The following is a 25296-nucleotide window of genomic DNA, read 5'->3' as shown; positions in this document are numbered from 1 at the left end:
GTATGAGGGTCATTGTCAGAAGTACATTATCTCCACTGGCGCCATGGCTCACTTGGCTAATCCTCCACCTGCGGCGCCGGAAACCCGGGTTCTAATCCTGGTTGGGGCACTGGATTCTGTCCCAGTTGCTCCTCTTCCTGTCCAGCTCTCTGCTGTGGCCCGGGAGTGCAGTGGAGGATGGCCCAAGTGCTTGGGTCCCTGCACCTGGCTCCTGGCTTCGGATCGGCACAGTGTGGCCGTGGCGGCCATTAGGGGTGTGAACCAAAAGAAGCAAGGCCTTTCTCTTTGTCTATCTCTCACTGTCTATATCTCTGTCTCTTTCTCTCTGTCTAACTCTGCCTGTCAAAAAATAAAAAAAAAAATTTAAAGTATGTGGTCTCAGGGTATGTGTGGGCCTTGTGCTAGATCAACTTAAGTTAAAATACTGGCAGCTCATCAGTGAGCTATGAAATTCCATTTTTATTGCTCCTGCCAGCATTTAGCTCAGCTTTCTTTCCTTATATTCACCTCTTCTAGAATCAACAAATTCCTTTGGGGGTGGAGGGAAGGCTTATTTTATTCTATCACCAAGATGCTAAAATTGTAATACCTAATTTTTTTTAGCTCAATGTATTTTTGTTTTGTTTTGTTTTGTTTTGCTAAACCTTGTTTGTGATGGTTTATTTCCTTTTGGACTGTGAGTTCACTGGTGTGACACTAACCTCCAGAAATGCTAAGAGTCCTGCTTTTAGATGCACTCCTCCAGGAAGAAATACTATTTGTTGTCATTGAATGCCTTCACTTCTTACCAACCAGAACCGACACAGCCTCGTGGATTAAAATCCCAACAACATATGTTAATACATATTCAAAGCCTAAATCCATATGAGATCTAAAGTATGAAATGTGAGAGTCAATTCTCATGCAAGAATTTTATTTTTTCCCATTTCATTTATTGCAAACTAAAAGGAAACAAGTATTTGTTTTCTCCCTTTGCTTGAAAGAATGGCATATGTGATTTGTAGCTTGCAATTCCAATGTTGCTAAAGCAATTAACTATTATTATTGTGAGCAGAAATTAAGAGTTTTAGGGCATTGTAGTCTGTCGGTCTGTGGAACACTTAGCTTTTCATGCTTCTGGAAGGTTTAGGAAATGAAGATACTTAACTTTCCAAGAGCAATTAGAGATCATATATACAAAACAACTTGACAGAAACTTGTTTCATACATAATTTTTAAGCACACACAATTTCAAATGCAAAATAAGACAGTAGAAAATTTTCATTACATCATCGAAATCAAGCTAGAGAGAAATGTTAAATAATTTTAAAACAATAGTACACAAAATATGACATACCAGATTTTTTTCCACAACAATGTATATTTCAATATTTCGATGCAATAGCTTGGAAAAGTCAGTGCTCTGGAAAAGAGACACAAAATGAGTCCTGAAGTATTCATTAAAATTTACCTCCAAACGAAGTTAAATTCAGAGATAAACTGAAAGATGTGGTGTTATTACTGATTATATGATGAGGCTGTTTCCAAATACACAATTTAGGTACTGGGCTGAACACTGCAGTACAAAAATGCTCTGGCTGGTGTGAATTTTCAACTAGACTTCCAAAGGTTTATAAACACCAAGATTTCCTTTACTTTTGCAATACTTGAAGTTGAAGTCATGTGTTTATAGAGCAAACGTTTGCTCTTCTTAGCCTCATAAAATTCTGCCATTGGACAGACTTCCTGCTCCCCAGTATAGGAAGCTACTTTTGGCAAATGATGCAACTTAGAAAAATGGAGTCAAGTAGGTGTTAGTTATGACAGTTTGCAAGATTTTTTAGAGGAAAAATTTATCATTGGGCTTCATTTATACTTTGTGTAAAGCCACTGAAATTATTTGTTTTTGAATTCTCCTAAGACAAAAAATTAAGACATCCAGATGATATGATATTTAATTTGTCTGATCTAGGAAAAATAACACTGTGAATCATATAAAAAACACTAATGTGAAAATAGTTTGTTTCTTTTAATTTTAAATTTACATCTTGCTGTTTCCAAGATTAACTACCTAAGTCTTTCCTAAACTTTCAACTAATGACAAGTATAACAATGAACAAAAGCATTCTCTAGTCATTTGACACAGAGGGCCTTATGAAAGTATAAAATAATTTAAGATTTACAAGTCACTAACAAAACCTGGCCCAGAAAATATTTTTAGTTCAAAAAGTTTATTGGATCAGATAAAATAAAAGAGTCAACACTTACTTCTGGATATTTTCTGACTTCATTCCATGAAGCATAAAGCCAACCATGAGTGTCATTTTCCACCAGATGAATAACACTGGGGTCAGTTTTCTCTTCATAAATCATATGTGCAAATCCTGATACAGCCTCCATTGGTTCAATTCCATATGAGATATTTTTAAACTGCACTGTTCCCCTGGATTTTAAAATATTATTTGAAGACTGAGATTCTACCAAAAACTATAATCTAATATTCGAATCAGAAATACTGACTAGACATTTTTTAATACTCAAAATCTCTCTAGTTTCCCTATGTTATCTCTTTGCTCTTTTATCTACTCCAGACATAGACCACTATATGCAGAATTCATATTGTTTTAAATTATGAATATTTTCATTATGATGGCTTCTTGTAATGGGGGAAAAAGCAGGTATTTATAGAGAAAGACAGACAGAGGAACCTCCCATTGCTGATTCATTCTCGAAATGCTTGGAGTGGCTGGGGTTTTTCTATGCTGAAACCAGGAGTCGGGATTTAATCCAGGTCTCCCATGTGGATGGCAGCAACCCAAATACTTGAGCCCTAACTGCTGCCTCCCAGGGTCTGCATTAGCAGGAAGTTAAAAAGTTGGAACCATGACTCAAGCCCAAGAACTCTGATGTAGGGCCCAGTTAAGAAACTGCTAGGCCAAATGCCTGTTCCTTTATATGTTATTTTAAAGAAATCATAGATACAACAGTCTGCTCAAATAAGTTAAGCTTATTTAATGTACATATTCCCAATGTACATATTTTTTGGAACCAGTCTATAAAATCTACGTATGCTCTTCAGAGTCTTATGTTCCCTCTCTTTGATGTACCTAACTCTCTTCTGACACTTAATATCCTAAGTCATTTTTGTGCATGGATGAAATGAAGGTACTTTTTGCATAACAGTGACTGAGCACAGAGCCACAGTGCTGAGCATTCTCTGGCACTCTACAATTTAAATTGCTCTAAGAGATTATAAAATAGGACAGAAATAAAATTTGAGAAAACTGCAGAACTATTTGAGATCAATCAATATCTCCAACATTCAATGTTGCTCAAAGCTTCAAGCAGCAGATCCTGTCAGTATCAACAGCAGTCTCTCAGGTAATAAGGGAATCAGCTCTAATTCATTGGTAATTCTGATTCAGTACTTAAGGAATTTAAATAACACAGGTGATTATATAAGTAGAAAAGGTTATGAAGGAGTTATTCATAGACTAGCAGAATGTCTTTAATTAGTCTACAACCTGAGTCCTGAACAAGTGTTGAGTGTCACAAGAGAATTTGGAAAACCTGAAACATATCCATTATAATTGCAATCCATCTGAAAAAAAAATTCACAAAGAAAAACCAATGGGTAACTTATTTAAAAAATGAACACCCCATATATGTCATTTATAACCATTACTTTAGCTACCTAAATACTTTAATATGAATGGTAATTACCCAATTACTATATCTCAACTAGAAATAAGCCCTAGTCCAGCTTATTCAACTTTAGTGAAAAAATATGATTATAATAGAATATTAATATATTTTAATAATTATAATAAAAAATCTAAAAGAAAAAAAGCTAAGTTTTACCTGACTTTTCAAAGGTGTGTGATGCTGGGTATCATTTTTGTCATAATAATAAACAATTGACATTGAAGATAAAAATGATCTAGGCAAAAGTCACAAAAACACACTCAGATAAAACATAGAAAAGTTATTATTCATGTACAATTCTTTCTACTGAAAAATTTAAATTGATATCAATCTACTTGGTATATGCTGTTGTTCAAATATTTCTTTCTTTTTAAAGTCTTATTTATGTTTTTGAGAGGCAGAATTACAGAGAGAGAGAGTTCTATTCATGGGTTCATTCCCCAAATGGCCACAATAACCAAAGCTGGGCCAATCCAAAGCCAGGAGATTTTTCCGGGTCTCCCACATGGGTGTGGGGCCCCAAGCACTTGGGCCATCTTCCATTGCTTTCCAAGGCAGGGAGCTGGATCAAAATAGAGCAGCCAGGACTCAAACTGGAGCCCACATGGGATGCCAGAGTCCCAGGCAGAGGCTTAACATGCTATGCCAGAGGAGAGCCCACAGGCCCAAATATTTCCATGTCCATTACAAAAAAAAAAAAAAAATGAAGTGCTGATGGTGGCATTTTAAGTAGAGTGATGCATAATACAAAAAATTCAGATTAATGAACAATATAAATTGCTAGATATATCAAATTGAAATCAATAGATGATAGATATAACTAGGTAATTTTTATCCCAGTTCCAAACACAGAACTCTCCAGTCCTCTTTATCATTCACAGAGTTCAGATTTTACCCTCAAATGTTAAATTAAAATGCACACTTAAGATAAAATTTTACAAGTTATTTGGTCTCACTACAAATTCATAAACACAAACTTAACCAAGTACTCGTTCCCTCACGATAATGTTGATCAGAGTTTTCTTTCATTTCTCTCAGTAGCTATCTAAAAAGTTCAATTCTTCCTTCATGACCCCCATGTTCTTTTCCTCTCAATTATCTGTGCCCATCCTCACTCCTTATTTCCAGAGGATTATTTCTTCTATTGAAAGCAAACCTTTACATCTGCACTATAGGTTCCATCCTGAGCCATATACTAAATACACCCAACTCTTTCCTAAAATTTCAAACTCCCCCCCTCCCAAATTGTTTATCCAAACGCGATTTTATTGGCCATTTTCAAGTCACTCACATTCTAAATAACTCTTTTTTGACCCTGTGTACAAATACTGCTTATGTGTATGTGTGTATAAATTCTCATCAGATGTTATCTACACACATATCCTCCACTCTCTCAATTCCTGCCCACTCTGAAACTTCTCTAGATATCCATAGCCATCAACCTTTCAAACCAAAAGACTATTCATAACTCTTTCCTGTGCTGGACTTCTAGTTTCTATTTATAATCTTTGATGTCTCAATCAAATAATTTAATGTAAACAATCCTTCTCTCATTTGTTTCCCTTCCTACCTCCTGAATCTCTCCAGTTGGATCTTCTATGCTAGATCCTCAGTTTTGTTTTATTTTCCTATATTTTCCAGAAATTTTCATCTTTTCCAAGATTTAGACTTTAGTCACTAATTTGTTTATAAATTCCCTATATAAACTCTCCTGATTTTTTTTTAAAATACACACTACTGCTAAACCTACGTCCCTATGTCTCCTCAGGGGTTCAAATTCTTATCTTCACATTTTCAGTGGGGAAAAAAAAAACAGTTGGATATCTCAGTGTATACTAAAAACCAACCTCATCCCTTCCTCACACAAATATCCTTTTGTTAATTACAGTATAATCTATACATTTTCTTGAGCAACGACTAAATTATTTGATACTATATTTGATCATAGCCAAAAGGCCAAGAAGCCAACTAAATTGTTTGAAATTCCTCAGTTTCCCAATCATTCTACTGAATGATTCTATTGAATTTCTCTCTCCAGTGCTAACAGATGTTATTATTCAAGTCACCATCCCCACTCACCTAAACTACTAAAATAGTCATACTTCTGCCCCCTAAAAATGACCTGGAAGACCTATTATGCTTATATATGCAAGTACATTTGTGACTCCCTATTTCCTTCTCTGCACTTTAGAGGTCTTCTGCAATGTTGTTTCTTCTTACCTTTCCAGAAAATTTTACCTTAAGCCTTCACAAAATATATTGTTTAAGAATTCACACTGACCCTCTGGCCAAAAAGCCACTCTGTCTCATACCCACATGTTTTGCATAGCATTTACTTTCTGAATAGAATTCTCCTGTACTCGCCCTATTCTTTTATATATTGATATGCCCTCCCTCTATATGAAGTTATTTCTAGCCTCTTTCCAAAAGCCCTTCCCTGAGGTCCAAATAATCCTATTTACATATTTATCATAACACCATACTCAAAACTTTGTTTCTGTATTAATTTATTTCAATGGATCTTCCTGTATTATAATTTTTTGTGCAATAGGATTTATTCTATTTTATATGCCTAATATTTTGCTTATTATATAATAGGGATCATTGCTTTTTAATTGAAGTGATTCTAATCATAGCTATTACCAAAAATCAAGAAACCAAAGAGTTAAAATTTGAAGTAACAAAATATTGACTTACTGTTTTTTGATATGGATAAAATATTGTTTTTCTTCTAATGTAATTATATAATCAGCCTGTAACAAGAATATCCAAAAAATTCAGTCATATTTGTAGATAACATGTGCTAAATAATGTGTTTTATCTAAATTATGCTTTGAAATATTCACAAAAAATAATCACATAGAACCACTGTATTGACTTCCCTTCCTGTGTGGATATTTGAAGTTTCAGGATTCTGAATTGAAGACATGGTCATCCACGTGCCTGCTATTCACCATTATTCACATTCCTGGGATACAAACATACCTGATGACTGTTGGCTTCCAGCTCAGTCTCCACCAGATCACCACACCAAATGCCCACCTCAGGGTTGGCACAGTGTCACAGTGGGTTAAGCTACCATTTGAGATACCCATGTCATGAATCACAGCCCAGGCCAATCCAGCTCCCTACTAATGCATCCTAGGAGGAAGCAGGTGATGGCTCTAGTACTTGGGCCCCTGGAACCTATAGAGAGGCCCAGATGGGGTTCTGGTCATCTTTCTTTGGCCTGACACAGCCCTGACTTTTGTGGTCATTTGGGGAGAGAACCAGCAGATGGAAGATTTCTCTCTCTCTGTCCATGTGCATGTATGTGTCTGTGTGGGTTCCTCATTCCCTTCCTCCCTCCCTCCATCTATTTTCAAGTAGGTAAAAATAAGTATTTCAAATAGAATGCCCAATCCCAATAAATAGAACCACAAGAAATGTGATACACTTCATGCAATGTAATACAATAAGTGCCATGGCATTTTTCTTATCTGTGTAAGCAATCAAATTGCGCTGGATAGAAAGAAGGCCAAGGAGGAGGTTGAGCAGAGACATATCTAGACAATACCCTAGAACACAAAAGTCAGTACTCAGTAAGTTATACATTTGGATAATCTTTAAAAATTATTTTAGCCAAACAAAAAACCCCAGTCATTGACGTTTTAAGTTTGTATCAGGACATCACAAGGTGCTTTTCATCAGATAGATGTTTTGGCAAGAGTCACTTGAGGGGTTGCTAATGTGGCATAATGGGTTAAGCCACCACCTGCAGTACTGGCATCCCGAGTGGGCACTGGTTTGAATTCTGGCAGCTCCACTTCAGATCCAGTTCCCTGTTAACATGCCTTGGAAAGCCATGGAAGATGGCCCATGTCATCCTGTGACCCTGCCACCCACACAGGAGACCTAGGTAAAGCTCCTGGCTCCTGGCTCCTGGCTTTGGCCTGGCCCAACCTCAGCCATTGCAGCCATTTGGTGAGTGAACTAGCAGATGAAAGATCTCTCCATCTTTCTTTCTCTCTCTCTCTCTCTCTCTCTCTCTCTCTCCCTTTCCCTGTAAATCAGGCTTTCAAATAAATAAAAGAAAATCTTTTTATACAAGGTTATTTGAATCATACTCTACAAAGAGGTATGGGTAGAATTTGGATGGAAACTAAAATTGTGCCATCCAAAATTGAAAAATAGAGGGGAATATGAAAGTATCAATAGAATTTAAAATCCACATGTTTTAAAAGCAGTGACAAAATGATCACATCTGGAACAGCTACAGACAAGAACAAAGCTTTCAAAGCCAATTTTTTTTTGACAGGCAAAGTGGACAGTGAGAGAGAGAGACAGAAAGGTCTTCCTTTGCCGTTGGTTCACCCTCCAATGGCCGCCATGGCTGGTGCACTGCGGCTGGCCCACTGTGCTGATCCGATGGCAGGAGCCATGTACTTATCCTGGTCTCCCATGGGGTGCAGGGCCCAAGTACTTGGGCCACCCTCCACTGCACTCCCTGGCCACAGCAGAGAGCTGGCCTGGAAGAGGGGCAACCAGGACAGAATCCGACGCCCCGACTGGGACTAGAACCTGGTGTGCTGGCGCCGCAAGGCAGAGGATTAGCCTAGTGAGCCGCGGCGCCGGCCCAAAGCCAATTTTAAATAAAGGACATCAAGATCCTGGAAGCTTTCTCTGAAGAACTATAATGGCAAATGAAACAAAGCTTTACCGGTATAATCCTAAAGACAAATCACTGCTTCCGAGCAATGGCTACCAAGAGGTAGATGAATCAGGAGGAAAGTTCATGGCAACAGTTCTTTTGGAATGTTAAGGCATTTTGCTGGTTGATTTTCTAGAGAGCCAAAGAATGGTAACATCTGCCTATGATGAGACCGTTTTTATAGGATTAGCAACAGTTGCGGTAGAAAAAGACCCAATAAAAGCTTTTGGAGAGAGCCCTTGTCCACCACAAAATGCTCCTACTCATTCCTCTCATCAAACAATGGTGATTTTGTGAGAATCTTGAGGTAAAATCATTAGGTAGCCACCTTAACAGTCCTGATTTGACTCTGACTTCTGTTTCCTCATCTTAAAAAAAAAATCTTTAAATGGCACCTTTTTTTCCAATTAATAAAAAGGTATCAGTGTTATAGTACAGAGGATTAAGTTGTTGCTTATGAATCTGCATCATTCCATATTGGAAGCCAGTTGAGTCTCATGGATCCTTTTTTTTTTTTTTTTTTTGGAGATACACATTTGACAAGTTTATTTAGTCCAGTTATCAAGAAAGGATGAGACAAGCTGTCACAGCTTCTCAGAAGAGCTTTTGCAAATCCACTTTTTTTTAACGATTTACTTATTTTTTAAAGATTTATTTTATTTGAAAGAGTTACAGTGAGAGGTAGAGACACAGAGAGAGGTCTTCCATCTGCTGGCTCACTCTCCAGATGGCCGCAACGGCCGGTGTTGCACCGCTCTAAAGCCAGGAGCCAGGAGCTTCTTCCAGATCTCCCATGTGGGCTCAGGGGCCCAAGGACTTGGGCCATCTTCTACTGCTTTCCCAGGCCATAGCAGAGAGCTGAATTGGAAGAGGAGCAGCCAGGACTAGAACTGGTGCCCATGTGGGATTCCAGCACTTCAGGCCAGGGCTTTAACCCACTGTGCCATAGCATGGGCCCCAGATTTACTTATTTTAAAGATACAGTGACAGGGGGCATGGGAAAGAGGAGATACAGAGACGGGGAAGAAAGGGAAGGCAAGGTGTTCCATCTGCTCTCCAAATGACTTCAACAGCTGGGGTTGGGCTGTGCTGAAGCTAGAAGCTGGGAACTCCATGCATGTCTTGCACATGAGTGGCACAGGCCCACGCAATGAGGACATCTTCTTCCCATGTATGTTAGTTGGGATATGGATGCAAATCTACTTTGAATCTTATAGAATCCCACTGTACATGTGCAATTGGTCTGTTTCTATTCTATCTACATAATGGCCAGTTCAGGTTTTGCTCCACTTCTAATTCAACTCCTTGCTAATGTGCCTGGAAAAACAGCACAAGATGGCTCAATTGCTTGGGCCCTTGCCACTCCCAAGTGGGAGACCTGGATGGGATTCTTGGCTCAGGGCTTTAGCCTGGCCCTGCGATCTGTCTCTCTTTCAATTAGATATTTTAATTAAATTAAAATTACATACATTTTTAGTTCCTTTTTATATTTTTATTGTTTTTAAAATGAATTTATTAATACATTAGATTCTCACAATCACAGCAAATGCATGATAATTAGTATAACATAATTGCATCGATGTGGTTAAATTCCCAGGACACTCAGGTTTTTTTTTAATAGATTAAGTGATTGGCATCATCACTTAAAAAATTTCTTGAGAGGCAAGCATTTGGCCTGGTGCTTAAGATGCCAGCTAGCATGAACACATCCCATATTAGAGTACGTGGGTCTTATCATCAGGTCTGGATCCTTGATCCAGATTCCTGATACTGTGGATCCTGGAAGGTGGAAGTGCTGGCTCAAAGAGTTGAGTTCCTGCCACCTATATGGGAAACATAGATTAAGTTCAGAATTTATGGCTTCAGCTTTATGGCATTGCATGTGGTCTATCCTAGAGAAAGTTCCACACACTGATGAAAAGAATGTGCATTCTGCAGCTATAGGATGAAATGTTTTGTAGATATCAATGAAATCCATTTTGTCGTAGTGTAAATTAGCTGTTTTTTTCTTTGTTGATGTTTTTGTCTAGCTGATTTGACCACTGATGAAAGTGGGAAATTGAAAGCACCCCCCTCCAATATTATTGTATTGGAGTCTATGTTTCCCTTTAGTTCCATTAATATTTGTTATAAATTTCCTGGTGGCCTGCTTTGGGTGCATTATATTTACTATAGTCACACAGTCACATCTTCCTGTGGAATTGATCCCTTAATACTTTCATAATTCTATTCTTTGTCTCTATTAACTGTTTTTGTGTTAAAGTCTATTTTGTCTAGAATAGGGTGGCTACTAATATTCTTTTTTGCTTTCAGTTATCATAGAATAACATTTTCCATCCTTTCCCTTTCAGTTTGTGTGTATCTTTGTTGGTGAGGTATGTTTCTTGTAGGCAGCAAATAGTCTGTATCTTTTAATTGGAGAATTTAGGGCATTTATATTAAAGGTTATTACTGATAAGTAATGACTTGGTCCTGCTATTTTTCCATATATATTCCTATCATTGCTTTGGATTTACTTTGTACTTTTACTAGGAGAATTTTTGCCTTCACATTCTTTCATAATGGTATCAATTTTTGTTTCTTTGTGTAGTACCTCATAAAGTATCACTTGTAAGTTTGGACAAGTTATGTCAAAATCTATCATGCCCAACTTGGGTGTAACCATGGACTCTTTTAGTGCTCTTGAGAACTTAGTGGAGCTCCCAGCCTATGCCTCTGAATATTCAAAGAAGGAGCAGACATCCACTAAGCCACAGAGGAAAATTTCAAAGATAAAGCCATTAGAGGAGAAATTTAACAAATGTTTCCACAGATACCTAAAAATAATTATAGAAATATGAGAAAGATGAATAAGGAAAACAGTTCTATTCCTACAAAGAAACTCATCAGCCTTTTAATATTAGAATGTGAAAGGAAGAGGTTGATGAAATGCTTGAAAAGGAATTCAAAAGACTGTTCATAAGATTACTCAAAAACAATGAAGCAAATTCATGAGTTAAAGAAATCCATACAAACATGGCTGAAATTCATACACACAGGGATGAAAAATTTTGCCAAAAATAGAGATATTGACTATCTGAACTAGCAGACAAATCTTTGGAAATATTTTAGTCTGACTGAAAAAAAAGATAAAATGAAAACAGTGTTCCAGATTTACTGAAGATACTATCCAACAACCAAAATACAAGTCTTAGGATTTCCTGAAGGTGTGGAAAGAGAGAATGGATTAGAAAAACTACTTGAAATAATATCAGAAAATTCTAATTTGGAATAAGAAAGGGACATCCAAGTATAGGAAGTATGTAGAATTCCTAATAGACAAAACCAGAAAGATCTTCACCATGACACATTACAGTCAAGCTTTCAATAATAAAATATAAAGAAAATATTATAAGAGAAACACCAGATTATCTCCAGAGGTTCTCCAATTAGACTGACAGTTGATTCCTCATCAGAATCCTATAGGTAAGGAGAAATAGAGAGACACAGTCCATGTCCTAAAAGAAAAAAAAGAAAAAAATAGTCAACCCAGAATACTGTACCCTGAAATGCTCTCATTTGTAAATGAAGGTTAAAAACAACCTTACAAAACAAAGAGAGGTATACATTTAAATGTGAGAAGAATGTTAATTTTGGGGGACCAGGTAATGGACTCTTATCAGTTGAACTGTGCCTACATCCCCAATTCAAATTTGAAGTCCTAACCCTCAGGAATCCAAAATATCACCTTATTTGGAGATAAGATACATATATACAAGTAATAAATCTAAATTATTCATTAGCATGGGCTATACTGGCATATGATATGTTCTTAAAATGTGGATATTTGTGTTGGCGCTGTGGCTCAATAGGTTAATCCTCCGCCTGCAGCGCCTGCACACTGGATTTTAGTCCCAGTCGGGGCGCTGGATTCTGTCCCAGTTGCTCCTCTTCCTGTCCAGCTTTCTGCTGTGGCCCAGGAGTGCAGTGGAGGATGGCCCAAGTCCTTGGGCCCTGCACCCACATGGAAGACCAGGAGAGGCTCCTGGCTCCTGCCTTTGGATCAGCACGGTGCGCCGGCCGCAGTGCGCTGGCCACAGCAGCCATTGGGGAGTGAACCAATGGCAAAGGAAGACCTTTCTCTTTGTCTCTCTCTCTCGTTGTCCACTCTGCCTGTCAAAAAAAAATGTGGATATATGGATTAGAACACACAGGTTAATCAGCTGCAATTTGGACAGAAATATGATACTCAGGTACAACAAGACAAAGGAAACATGAAAGGCAGCCAGAGGGCATCACCCTCAAGCGTTTTCTCCCATAGAAACAGTAGACACTAGAAGATAATGGGTGGCATCTTTAACGGACTGAAAAAGTGATCTCTACCCAAGAGTTTTATGTACCACAAAAAAGCGCCATCAAATAAGCAAGAAAAGTAAAAGCACTTCTTCATAAGAAAAGGTGAAATAATAGTTAATCAAGTTGCACCAAAAGAAACAGTAAAGACAGTCTATTTCTCAGGTTTTTTTTTTTAAATTTTGAAATGTAGAGTCACACAGAGAGAAGAGACAGATCAACCATCTGCTGGTTCACTCCCTAAATGCTCACAACAGTAAGGACTAGGACAGGTGGCAAGTAGGAGCCAGGAACTCTATTTGAGTCTTCCACATGTGCGTCAGGAACCCAAGTAACTGGGCCATCATCCACATAATATACTCATACATTAGCAGGTACATTAGCAAGCAGCTGGATCAGAGGTAAAGAGTTAACAGGAGTTGAATCAGGCACTCTGACATGGAATGCAATTATCACAAGCAGAGGCTTTATCTCCTGTGCCACAACAAATAGCCCAAGGCAGTTTTTACTAGAAAGAATATCATGATACTATGAAAAAGAATGGAGAAGAGAAAGTATGCATATCAGCAAATTTCTAAGTATGAATTGTTTAAAACAGTGATAGACATTGTTGCTTTATTTGAAAAGCTATTTAAACACAAAATATACAATCAATCAAATGTAATAAAGACCCAAAGTAGAGAAAAGTTTCAAGGTCTTTGAGTGATTAAGGAAATAGAAACAGTACTAATTCAATTCAGTAGGCAATGAACTAAGGAAACATGTAATAAGTTGAGGACATGCTGGCTTGAATACTTTTCACGGGCTCTTTGCTGTGGAGGTAAGCCCTAGGTGGCAAGTTCCTGAACTAGGATAAAATCCTGGGGGATATAATCCAGATAGAGGAGGTATGGTACTGGATGGGTTAATTTCCATATCAAAGTTGTGCAATAGGATGAATATTTGCTATTTCTGAAAACCAGGCTACTCCTCGAGACCTGAGGTCAGTTTCCACCAAGCAAAACATTTTTAAGCTTTAAAATATCATAAAACAAAAACTCATAGCATAGTTTGAACACACACACACACACACACAAAGAAGGTAGTTCAACAACTCACAGAAAATGGGATTCAAATCAGTGACTATCACATATTTGTAGATGTTACTGAAACTCAAGAGGTAAGCGCTATACAGAAGTGGATGTGAGGGGACATTAATCTTTTATTTTCAACTTTTATTTAATAAATATAAATTTCCAAAGTACAACTTTTGAATTGTACTGGCATTTCCCCCCATAACCTCTCTCCCACCCAAAACCATCCCATCCCCCACTCCCTCTCCCATCCCATTCTTCATTATGATTCATTTTCAATTATCTTTATATACAGAAGATCAACTTAGTATATACTAAGTAAATATTTCAACAGACTATATAAACAAAGAGACAAATTATAGAGTACTGTTTGAGTAGTAGTTTCACTGCTAATTTGCATAGTACAACACATTAAGGACAGAGGCCTACATGGGGAGTAGGTGCACAGTGACTTCCGTTGACACTCTTATTTATGACATCAGTAGTCACCCAAGGCTGTTGTCATGAGCTGTCAAGGCCATGGAAGCTTTTTGAGTTCACCAACTCCAATCATATTTAGACAAGTCCATATTCAAAGTGGAAGTTCTCTCCTCCCTTCAGAGAAAGGTACTGCCTTCTTTGATGGCCCATTCTTTCTGCTAGAATCTAACAGAGGTCTTTCATTTAGGTTGTTTTTTATGTTGTTTTGTTTTGTTTTGTTTTGTTTTTTTTTTGCCAGAGTGTCTTGGCTTCACATGCGTGTGAAACTCTCATGGGCTTTTTAGCCAGATCCCAATGCCTTAAGGGCTGATTCTGAGGCCAGAGTGCTATTTAGGGCATTGGCCATTCTATAAGTCTACTGTGTATCCTGGTTCCCATGTAGGATCATTCTCTCCTTTTTAATTCTATCAATTATTATTTGTAGACAGTGGCCTTATTTATGTAATCCCTTTGACAACCTTATCTTTTTGATCAATTATGAACTTAAACTGATCACTTTAACAAGTAAGATGGCATTGGTACATGCCACCTGATGGGATTGAATTAGAATCCACTGGCACATTTCTAGCTCAACATTAGGGGTAAGTCCGAGTGATCATGAGCCGAACTACACATTATTTTCCTTTCTGATACCCACTCTTACATCTAACAGGGATTGCTTTTCAGTTAAATTTAAACCACTAAGAATAATTGTTTGTTAATTACGGAGTCCAACCAATGGTATTAAGTAGAACAAAAAATACTAGAAGGAATAAAATAGTAAGTTGTTCCTTGACAGTCAGGACAAGGGCTGATCAAGACATTGTTTCTCATAGTGTCCATTTCACTTCAACAGGTTTCCTTTTAGGTGCTCAGTTAGTTGTCACCGATCAGGGAGAACATGAGATTTGTCCCTTTGGGAGTGGCTTATTTCAATCAGCATGTTTTCCAGATTCCTCTATTTTGTTGCAAATGACTGGATTTCATTTTTTTGTACTGCTGTATAGTATTCTACAGAGTATATATCCCATGATTTCTTTATCCAGTCTACCGTTGATGGGCATTTAAGTTGATTCCAGGTCTTAGCTATTGTGAATTGAGCTGCAACAAACCTTGAGGTGCAGACAGCTTTTTTGTTTGCCAATTTCATTTCCTTTGGGTAAATTCGAAGGAGCAGGATAGCTGGGTTGTATGGTAGGGTTATATTCAGGTTTCTGAGCAATCTCCAAACTGACTTCCATAGTGGCTTTACCAGTTTGCATACCCACCAACAGTGGGTTAGTGTCCCTTTTTCCCCACATCTTTGCCAGCATCTGTTGTTGGCAGATTTCTGTATGAAAGCCATTCTAACCGGGGAGAGGTGAAACCTCATTGTGGTTTTGATTTGCATTTCCCTGATCGCTATTGATCTTGAACATTTTTTCATGTGTCTGTTGGGCATTTGGATTTCCTATTTTTTTAACTTTTATTTAATGAACATAAATTTCCACAGTACAGCTTATGGATTACAATGGCTTCCCATCCCCATAACTTCCCTCCCACCCGCAACCCTCCCCTTTCTCTCTCCCTCCCCCCTTCCATTCACATCAAGATTCATTTTCAATTCTCTTTATATACAGAAGATCAGTTTAGCAAAATGTCTATTGAGATCCTTGGCCCATCTCTTAAGTGGGTTGTTTGTTTTGTTGTGGAGTTTCCTGATCTCTTTACAGATTCTGCTTAGTAATCCGTAATTGGTTGTATGATTTGCAAATATTTTTCCCATTATACTGGTTGCCTCTTAACTTTCCTGTTTCTTTTGACGTCAGAAACTTCTAATTTGATGTAATCCCAATAAATAATTTTGAGTTTGACTGCCTGTGCTTCTGGGGTCTTTTCCAAGAAGTCTTTGCCTGTGCCAATATCTTGCAAGGTTTCTCTGATATTCTTTAATAATTTGATGGTTTCGGGTCATAGATTTAGATCTTTATTTCATGTTGAGTGGATTTTTGTGTAAGGTGTAAGGTAGGGGTCTTGCTTCATGCTTCTGCACGTGGAAATCCAGCTTTCCCAGCACCATTCATTGCATAGACTGTCCTTACTCCTGGGATTGGTTTTGGATCCTTGATCAAATTAAGTTGGCTGCAGATGTTTGGATTGATTTCTGGTGTTTCTATTCTGTTCCATTGGTCTATCCATCTGTTTCTGTACCAGTACCATGCTGTTTTGATTACAACTGCCCTGTAGTATGTCCTGAAATCTGGTATTGTGATGCCTCAGGCTTTGTTTTTGTTGTACAAGATTGCTTTAGCTAATTGAGGTCTTCTTTGTCTCCATATGAATTTCAGCATCATTTTTTCCAGATCTGAGAATGTCTTTGGTATTTTGATTGGTATTGCACTGAATCTGTAAATTGCTTTTGGGAGAATGGACATTTTGATGATATTGATTCTTCCAATCCATGAGCATGGAAGATTTTTCCATTTTTTGGTATCCTCTTCTATTTCTTTCTTTAAGGTTTTGTAATTCTCACCACAGAATTTTTAAACATCCTTGATTAATTTTATTCCAAGGTATTTGATTGTTTTTGTAGCTATTGTGAATGGGATTGGTCTTAGAAGTTCTTTCTCAGCCGTGGCACTGACTCTGTATACAAAGGCTGTTGATTTTTGTGCATTGATTTTATACCCTGCTACTTTGCCAAACTCTTCTATGAGTTCCAATAGTCTCTTAGTAGAGTTGTTTGAATCCCCTAAATAAAGGTTCATATTGTCTGCAAAGAGGGATAGTTTGACTTCTTCCTTCTCAATTTGTATCCCTTTGATTTCTTTTTCTTGCCTAATGGCTCTGGCTAAAACTTCCAGACCTATATTGAGTAGCAATAGTGAGAGTGGGCATCCCTTTCTGGTACCAGATCTCAGTGGAAATGCTTCCAACATTTCCCCATTCAATAAGATGATGGCTGTAGGTTTCTCATAAATTGCTTTGATTGTATTGAGGAATGTTCCTTCTATACCCAATTTGCTTAGAGTTTTCATCATGAAAGGGTTTTGTATTTTATCAAATGCTTTCTCTGTATCTATTGAGATAATCATACGGTTTTTCTTCTGCAGTCTGTTAATGTGGTGTACCACATTGATTGATTTGTGAACAATGAAACATCCCTGCATACCAGGGATAAATCCCACTTGGTCTGGGTGGATCATCTTTCTGATGTGTTGTTGCATTCTATTGGCCAGAATTTTATTGAGGATTTTTGCATCTATTTTCATCAGGGAAATTGTCTGTAACTCTCTTTCTCTGCTGTATCTTTTTCAGGTTTAGAGATTAAGGTGATGCTGGCTTCATAGAAAGAATTTGGGAGGATTCCCTCTTTTTTGATTGTTCTGTATAGTTTGAGAAGAATTAGAGTTAGTTCTTCTTTAAGTATCTGGCAGAATTCAGCAGTCAATCTACCCAGTCCTGGGATTTTCTTCTTTGGTAGGGCCTTTATTACTAATTCAATTTCTGTTTCAGTTATGGGTCTGTTTAGGTTTTCTGTGTCTTCATGCTTCTAATTAGGTAGGTTGCATGTGTCCAGGAATCTATTCATTTCTGACAGATTTCCCTGTTTCCTGGCATACAACTCTTCGTAGTAATTTCTGATGACTTTTTTTAATTCTGTGGTTGCTGTTGTACATTCAGTTTTTTTCTGATTTTATTGATTTGGGTCTTTTCTTTTATTAGTTAGTTGGACTAATGGTGTGTCAATTTTATTTTTTTTTTCAAAGAGCCAACTGATCTTTTGTAGTGTTTTTTTGGATTTGTATTTTTGATTTGTATTTTTGTTTTACTGATCTTTTGTAATGTATTTTTGGATTCAATTCTGTTGATTTCCTCTCTAATTTTAATTATTTCCCTTCTCCTAATAGTTTTTTTATTTCTTTATTTGACATATAAAGTTAGTGAGAGAGAGACAGAGATAAAGGTCTTCCTTCCATTGGTTCACTCCCCAAATGGCTGCTACAGCTGGTGCTCTGATGACCCAAAGCCAGAACTTCCTGTGATCTTTTACTTTGTGATTTTTTCCTTTTCCTTTTTCATATTGATGGCTGTGTTTCTGTGTGTAACACATCTTAAGCACCTTTTGCAGGGCTGGGCATGTGGTGATAAATTCTTTCAATTTCTGTTTGCTATAAAAGGTCTTTATTTCACCTTCATTCACAAATGAGAGCTTTACAGGATATACTATTTTGGGATGGCAGTTTTTTTTTTTTCTCTTAGTACTTGGGCTATACTTTCCCTCCTAGCCTATAGGGTTTCTGATGAGAAGTCTGCTATGAGTCTAATTGGAAATCCGCTGAGAGTAATCTGGCATTTCTCTATTGCACATTTTAGAATATTTTCTTTTTTTTTAATTTTATTAAGTAAATATAAATTTCCAAAGTACATCTTATGGATTACAGTGGCTTCCTCCCCCATAACTTCCCTCCCACTCCCAACCCTCCCATCTCCCGCTCCCTCTCCCATTCCATTCACATCAAGATTCATTTTAAATTATCTTTATATACAGAAGATCAATTTAGTATATATTAAGTAAAGATTTCATCAGTTTGCACCCACACAGAACATAAAGTGTAAAATGCTGTTTGAGTACTAGTTATAGCATTAATTCACATTGAACAACACATTAAGGACAGAGATCCTACATGAGGAGTAAGTGCACAGTGACTCCTGTTGCTGAGTTAATAAATTGGCAAACAAAAAAGCTGTCTACACCTTAATGTTTATTGCAGCTCAATTCACAATAGCTAAGACCTGGAATCAGACCAAATGCCCATCAACAGTACACTAGATAAAGAAATTATGGGATATATACTCTATAGAATACTATAAGGCATTAAAAAACAATAAAATCTGGTCATTTGCAACAAGATGGAGGAATCTGGAAAACATCATGCTGAGTGAATTCAGCAACTCCCAAACAGACAAATATATGTTCTCCCTGACTGGTGACAACTAACTGAGCACCAAAAAGGAAACCTGTTGAAGTGAAATGGACACTATGAGAAACAGTGACTTGATCAGCCCTTGTCCCGACTGTTGATGTACAATTTATACTTTATCCCTTTTAGCATTTTTTTGTTCTACTTAATACTATTGGTTGAACTCTGTAATTAACACACAATTATTCTTAGGTGTTTAAATTCAACTGAAAAGTGATCTCTGTTAAATATAAGAGTGGGAATAAGAGAGGGAAGAGATGTACAATTTGGGACATGCTCAAGCTGACTTGCCCCAAATGGTGGAGTTAGAAAAGTGCCAGGGGATTCCAATAAAATCCCAGCAACATTGCATGTAGAATCTTTTCTTTATGTATCACTGTGTTGAGTTTGATTACAATGTGTTATGGCAAGGATCTCTTCTGGTTATATTTTTGGGAGTTCTGTGCGTTTCCTGTACTTGGATGTCTCTTTCTTTCTCCAAATCCAGGATGTTTTCTGCTAGTATCTCACTAAAAAGGCCTCTCTCTCTCTCCATGACCTCCAGAACTCCTAGAACCTGAATGTTGGGTTTTTTAATAGTATCCTGTAGATTCCCATCTTAGAATTTGTCTCCAAAATACTATACAAAGATATAAACATATCCAAAAAGATATATCAATAAAATATTTTAGTACATTTGAAGTATATCAGTATCAACGTCATTGAATAGGAGAGGGGAAGAGAGATTAGGAATAAGAAAGAAAGCAACACATGACAAGAATTGTCCTCAGTTCCATTTACACAGTTAATTTTCGACATAGATTTCTTATGTATATATCAGTGGGTTTTTTATATAGTAGTTCTTCAGGAAAATCTCATTCTCATATAGGTGCTTCTGATAGCAGATAACCTAACATGCATCATAATCATTCATTTCCAACATTTCTCCCTTTTATTGGTTTAAAATCCTTTCTTCCCTGTTTCACATTACTGTTTTTATCAGTGTTGCCCTTTGCCATTTACCCTTTTTTTCCTCTGGAAACTGAGTTTTATTTACCAAAAATCGCCTGTGCTAAAAGTCCAGGATCATTACTTCCAAGTTCTACTTTCCAGGAAACACTAGGATCAAATTCAAACAAGTCATCTACTACTTTTAACAAGGAGGATGTTTAATTCAGTTTCTAGTCACATGTTACCTATTTCCATTTGAGACCTCATTGGAATTATCTTTGACAGTCACATTTCTAGAAATATTCTACTCATGATGACATATAGAGGGGACTTACCCTTCTCTCTTCCTAATGGAGTACTAGCAATCTGTGGTATCTGAACCCCACTCTCGATCCCTTTGTTATTTGGAAACAAAGGGCACCCTTTCATCTTTTTTAATATCCTTTTTTTGTTTAGATTTTAAAAAGTCAAACCTTCCTTCCCTATTGATTGATCACTGAGCAGACAATCATTAAGTTCCCCATTTGTCCAATTTCTAGGACATTTAAAAAGGCATTTAATAATAACTTTGGAAATTCAGCATGTTACCTTTTTTTTTTTATTTGACAGGCAGAGTTAGACAGTGAGAGAGACAAGGGAAAGGTCCCCCCTTCACTGGTTCACCCCCCAAATGGCCACCATGGCCAGCACGCTGTACTGATCTGAAGCCAGGAACCAGGTGCCCCTCCACCCCGGTCTCCCATGCGGGTGCAGGGGCCCAAGCACCCAGGGTATCCTCCACTGCCCTCCCGGGTCACAGCAGAGAGCAGACTGGAAGAGGAGCAACCGGGACCAGAACCCAGTGCCCACATGGGATGCCAGGGCCACAGGCGGAGGATCAGCCAAGTGAGCCACAGCACCAGCCCCCAGCATGTTACTTTTAATTATGCCAATTTAAGCGGATCACTTTTAATATATCTTAATAAAGCTATTGTTAGTGTGGGATATAATTTCATTTTGAAACAGTTGGGGGGCTGGCACCATGACACAGTAGGTTAATCCTCCACCTGCAGCACCGCCATCTCATATGTGTGCTGGTTCTAGTCCCAGCTGCTCCTCTTCCAATCCAGCTCTCTGCTATGGCCTGGGAAAGCAGTAGAAGATGGCCCAAGTCCTTGGGCCCCTGCATCCACATGGGAGATCCAGAAGAAGCACCTGGCTCCTGGTTTGGATCAGCGTAGCTCTGGCCATTGTGGTCATTTAGGGAGTAAACCAACGGAAGGAAGACCTTTCTCTCTGTCTCTCCCTCTCATTATCTCTAACACTGTCTCTGAAATAGATAGATTAAATCTTAAAAAAAAAAAAAAAAAGAAAGGGTTGGTATAACATGAGGTAGGGCCTGCAAAAGCAAGAGTGACACACAGATTCTCCCAGAGTTAGCAAACTGACAGCATGGAACATCCAATTAAATATGAATTATTTCCAAGTGGTTGATCATATAAACATAAAGATAAAGGAGAACTATTGCATGGTGCATACTCTTATTAAAAGTTTATATTGTATTCACATTCTTCTCATCAGCACATGGAACATTTTCTAGAATAAAACACATATTAGGCCACAAATCAAGTATCAGCAAGTTTAAAAAGATTTAAATCATACCATGTATCTTCTCAGACCATAATATCTTCAGCAAATGTCACTAGCAAAACTAGAGATATATATGTGGAAGAATGAAATTAGATTCATACCTCTTATTACATACAAAAATCAACTCAAGATGGATCAAAGACCTAAATTTAAGACCTGAGACTAGGAAGTTGCTGGAAGAAAACATAGGGGAAACAATTGCAAGTCATTGGTTTGGGGAACAACTTCTTGGACAAGACCCCCAAAGCACAGGAAACAAAAGCAAACCTAAACAAATGGGACTATATCAAACTCAAAAGCTTTTGCATAGCAAAGGAAACAATCAATAAAGTGAAGAGACATCCAACAGACTGGGAATAATATTTGTAAATAACTGTTCTGACAAAGGATTAATATCCTGAATATATCAACTTAAAAACTCAGGTAAATGTAAATCAAAATTACAATGAGATATCACTTGTGGGGAATCCCACAGGAGTCCCAAAAATAAAGTCACAGATCACTGCTTACCTGACCAGCAGAAGGAGGTGAACTGTGGAAACTCCACAGAGAAGCCTTCAGTCAAAAACTACCACTATCCACAAAGTGAAAATAAAAAAAAATGGAGTCATTCATGTCAAGCCACAAACTAATGACATCATTTATGTCAAGCTCAGCACTTGCCAGAAAGATGCTCCTCATCAGACTGAACAGGCTTCCCTGGGCAGTCTGATAATGTGTGTGCTATGGATGATAACCTTGAGTTACCTTCCTACTTGCATAGTGATTGGACGCAACCTGAGAATGAGCTGGAACCACCGGGTCCTAAACCACGGATTGGTGGCACCCCGGGAAACTCCGAGAGGGAGCACAACCGACTGGGGGCACCCAAATTGAACAAGCAGGAGAGCTGCCAGGAAAATTAGGATAAATGGAGAGCGTTTGGCACTGCTCTCCATCCTCTCGAGGATCATGGCCCAGTGTGTGCGAACCTCTGGATCTCCACACATCTGGAGCTGAAGAGGCAGCCTACTATTCTGTGAGGAACAGGTAACAGCACAAACCAACAACGGATAAAGGTCCCAGTGTGTGTGAACCTCTGGATCTCCACTTATTTGGAGTCGAAGAGCCAGCTCACTAGCCTCCTTGCTAAGTGACACAAGGCGACTACAGGATCAAAACTCCAGTGGAGATGCTGGCTCACCGCCATGCCTTGACCCCTTATCAGCCTGCTGCCAGACCTGACTACAGAGCCAGACCAGGTGTCTCAGCAGAGGACATAAACTCCTCGCCTCACTGTCCGCCTGGGAACTCCGAGGCCACTGCCCAGAGTGACAGCCATCCCACAACTTCCTGCCTGTAAGTGACTGATCTGAGATCCATCTTTGCTGAGACATTCTGGACTTTGAACACTGACTCTTTTTCATGACCTTGATGTGAGCCTTGAAAATGCAGCTTTTATAAATTACATTAGTCATATGTTATATGAATATGCTTTGACCCTATGACTAAAAATAATGTTAGATACCTTGCTGTACATACACTATTATAATTGGATAGCCCTCAAAGTTACTTTAACACTCTATACTGTGATCTGTGGATTAATGAATAAGCTCAATTAGTATTATTGATATTAATGGTATCGATTCCAGTAGTTCTTTAGTCATTAAGGAAATAATGTTATTCGGATAGTTAAGTGTTATTGTAGTAAGTTAAATAATAGTTAAGCTATAGATTGGACTGTTAAGTATATTGATAAGTATATTGATAAGTATGGATTGATAAGTATATTTATACTTTTAAGTGTTCGGAAAATTGATACTGATAAGTGTATTGACCTCAATGAAGATGATGATGAATAGCGTAATAAAAAACACTTGGGATGTAAGCTATAAAATCTTCCATTGTAAAGGCAGTCTGTGTCCTTGTGTTCCTTTATGCCCATGCTCTGACACATCGCTCTTAAGCCCTGTCGAGCTGCATGAGAGCAGGCACTCGAGACATCACTTCACCCCTGTCAGAATGGCTAAAACTGGAAGCACAGAGGGAGAAAGGGAAAGACTTATACACTGTTGGTGGGAATGTAAATTAGTGCGTCCACTGTGGAAAACAGTGTGGAGATTTCTTTAAAAAAAAAAAAAAAGCTAGAAATAAATTTTCCATATGATCCAGCAATTACTCTACTGGGTATATATCCAAAAGACTTGAACACAATGTATCAAAGAGATATTTGCACCACTGTGTTTATAGCAGCACTGCTCACAACAGCCAAAATTTGGAGCCAACCAAGCTGTTTATCATGAGAAAAATGGATGAACAAAAGGTTTTATACATGCATGCACACACACACACACACACACACTGACACAATGGGATATTATTCAGCTATAAAAAAAAATGAAATTCTACCTTTTGCAGCAAAATAGATGCAACTGGAAGACATGACATTGAGTCAAATAAGCCAAACCCAGAAATATAAATACCACATGTTTTCTTTTATATGTGGGATCTAATATTTAAAAATAAACAAGAAAGGAAAAAGGAAAAGAAATATCTGTGTGTATCAATATCACTGTAAATAAAGCTTTATAAAACTTTGTCAAACCAATGTTTGAGAATATCACACAACTCTAGTTTTGATAATCTGTAACTGCTTTACAATTTACCGTATATGAGTGAAAAGGTCACTTTCCATTGAATTATTATTTATAGCTGTTGTGTATATTCCCACTAAACTAGCTCCTTTGTGCTTTTTACTTGTTAAACTTATTTGGTGAAGTATTAAGCCTTTTTTCTATAATGTAATTTTAAGAGATATCATCTATAAGTTTTTAAAAAAGGTAGAAGTCAAAAGGATGGGAGTGGGAATGGAAGAGGGGGAAGGGGCCATCATGATATTCTTAGAATTGTATCTACAGATCACATTGAATCTGTTAAAAACTGATTAAAAATTTTTTAAAAAATATGGTATTCATCTGAATTACATTTTCCAAAGTTACTTAAAAAGTTCTTCCTGGCACTTGAAAATTCTGATGGTCATACATTCAGGTGGGCCTCTTACTACTGCAGTTATATGAACTTGCAGTTAGATGACCTACCTTACTTCCTTCAACTTAACCCTGGTCCTGGGAGAACCCTGGTCTTTGCCATCTCCATAAATTTTGCATTTGGGCAATCCTACCCCTAAACTCCTTCATCTTGGACAGAAACACGGTCTTACATGCTGATAAATATCAAAATAATTTTCTGGACCCTGTTGTTAGCTGCCAACTCTTTCTGCTGCCTGTGTTCTGCAGCGTTAGTCATGCCACTAAGGAAATTTAACAGAACTTAAGACACTAAAAAATATTATTCTGTAATTACGTTGTCTTCTGGATTTTCTTTTGTGCTAGATGATGAGATCTTCTCAGGAACTGTGATCTGTAGAAAGTTCTTATGAGTACCTAAAAGTGAAAACAAATCATGTTAGCTTTATACCCATGATCTTACATTATCCAGTTCTAAGTCAGATTCTGCATCTGTTCTCTACATCAGCAGATAAAGTAATCCATACGTC

The 25296-nt window shown here is 37.7% G+C and overlaps 1 protein-coding gene across 3 annotated transcripts in view; it reads right to left on the bottom strand.

Moving 5' to 3' along the window:
- The window catches only part of LOC103352159 (disintegrin and metalloproteinase domain-containing protein 5), a 127139-nt gene that overhangs the window by 101213 nt on the left and 630 nt on the right, over positions 1 to 25296 (bottom strand). For 2 of the 3 annotated variants that reach the window (XM_051832399.2, XM_070069668.1), the window contains exons 2-7: positions 25104 to 25183; positions 6382 to 6437; positions 3841 to 3919; positions 3504 to 3580; positions 2248 to 2422; positions 1337 to 1402 (exon numbers count right to left, since the gene is read on the bottom strand). In XM_051832399.2, coding sequence (XP_051688359.2) covers positions 1337 to 1402; positions 2248 to 2422; positions 3504 to 3580; positions 3841 to 3919; positions 6382 to 6437; positions 25104 to 25183 — 533 coding nt within the window. The remainder of the gene's footprint in view (positions 1 to 1336; positions 1403 to 2247; positions 2423 to 3503; positions 3581 to 3840; positions 3920 to 6381; positions 6438 to 25103; positions 25184 to 25296) is intronic. The other variant, XM_051832400.2, reaches the window with a different exon arrangement.

The sequence above is a fragment of the Oryctolagus cuniculus genome, chromosome 2 (assembly GCF_964237555.1).
Source record: "Oryctolagus cuniculus chromosome 2, mOryCun1.1, whole genome shotgun sequence".
Lineage (NCBI taxonomy): Eukaryota > Metazoa > Chordata > Mammalia > Lagomorpha > Leporidae > Oryctolagus > Oryctolagus cuniculus.
This window is presented reverse-complemented; position numbering and strand designations above follow the sequence as displayed.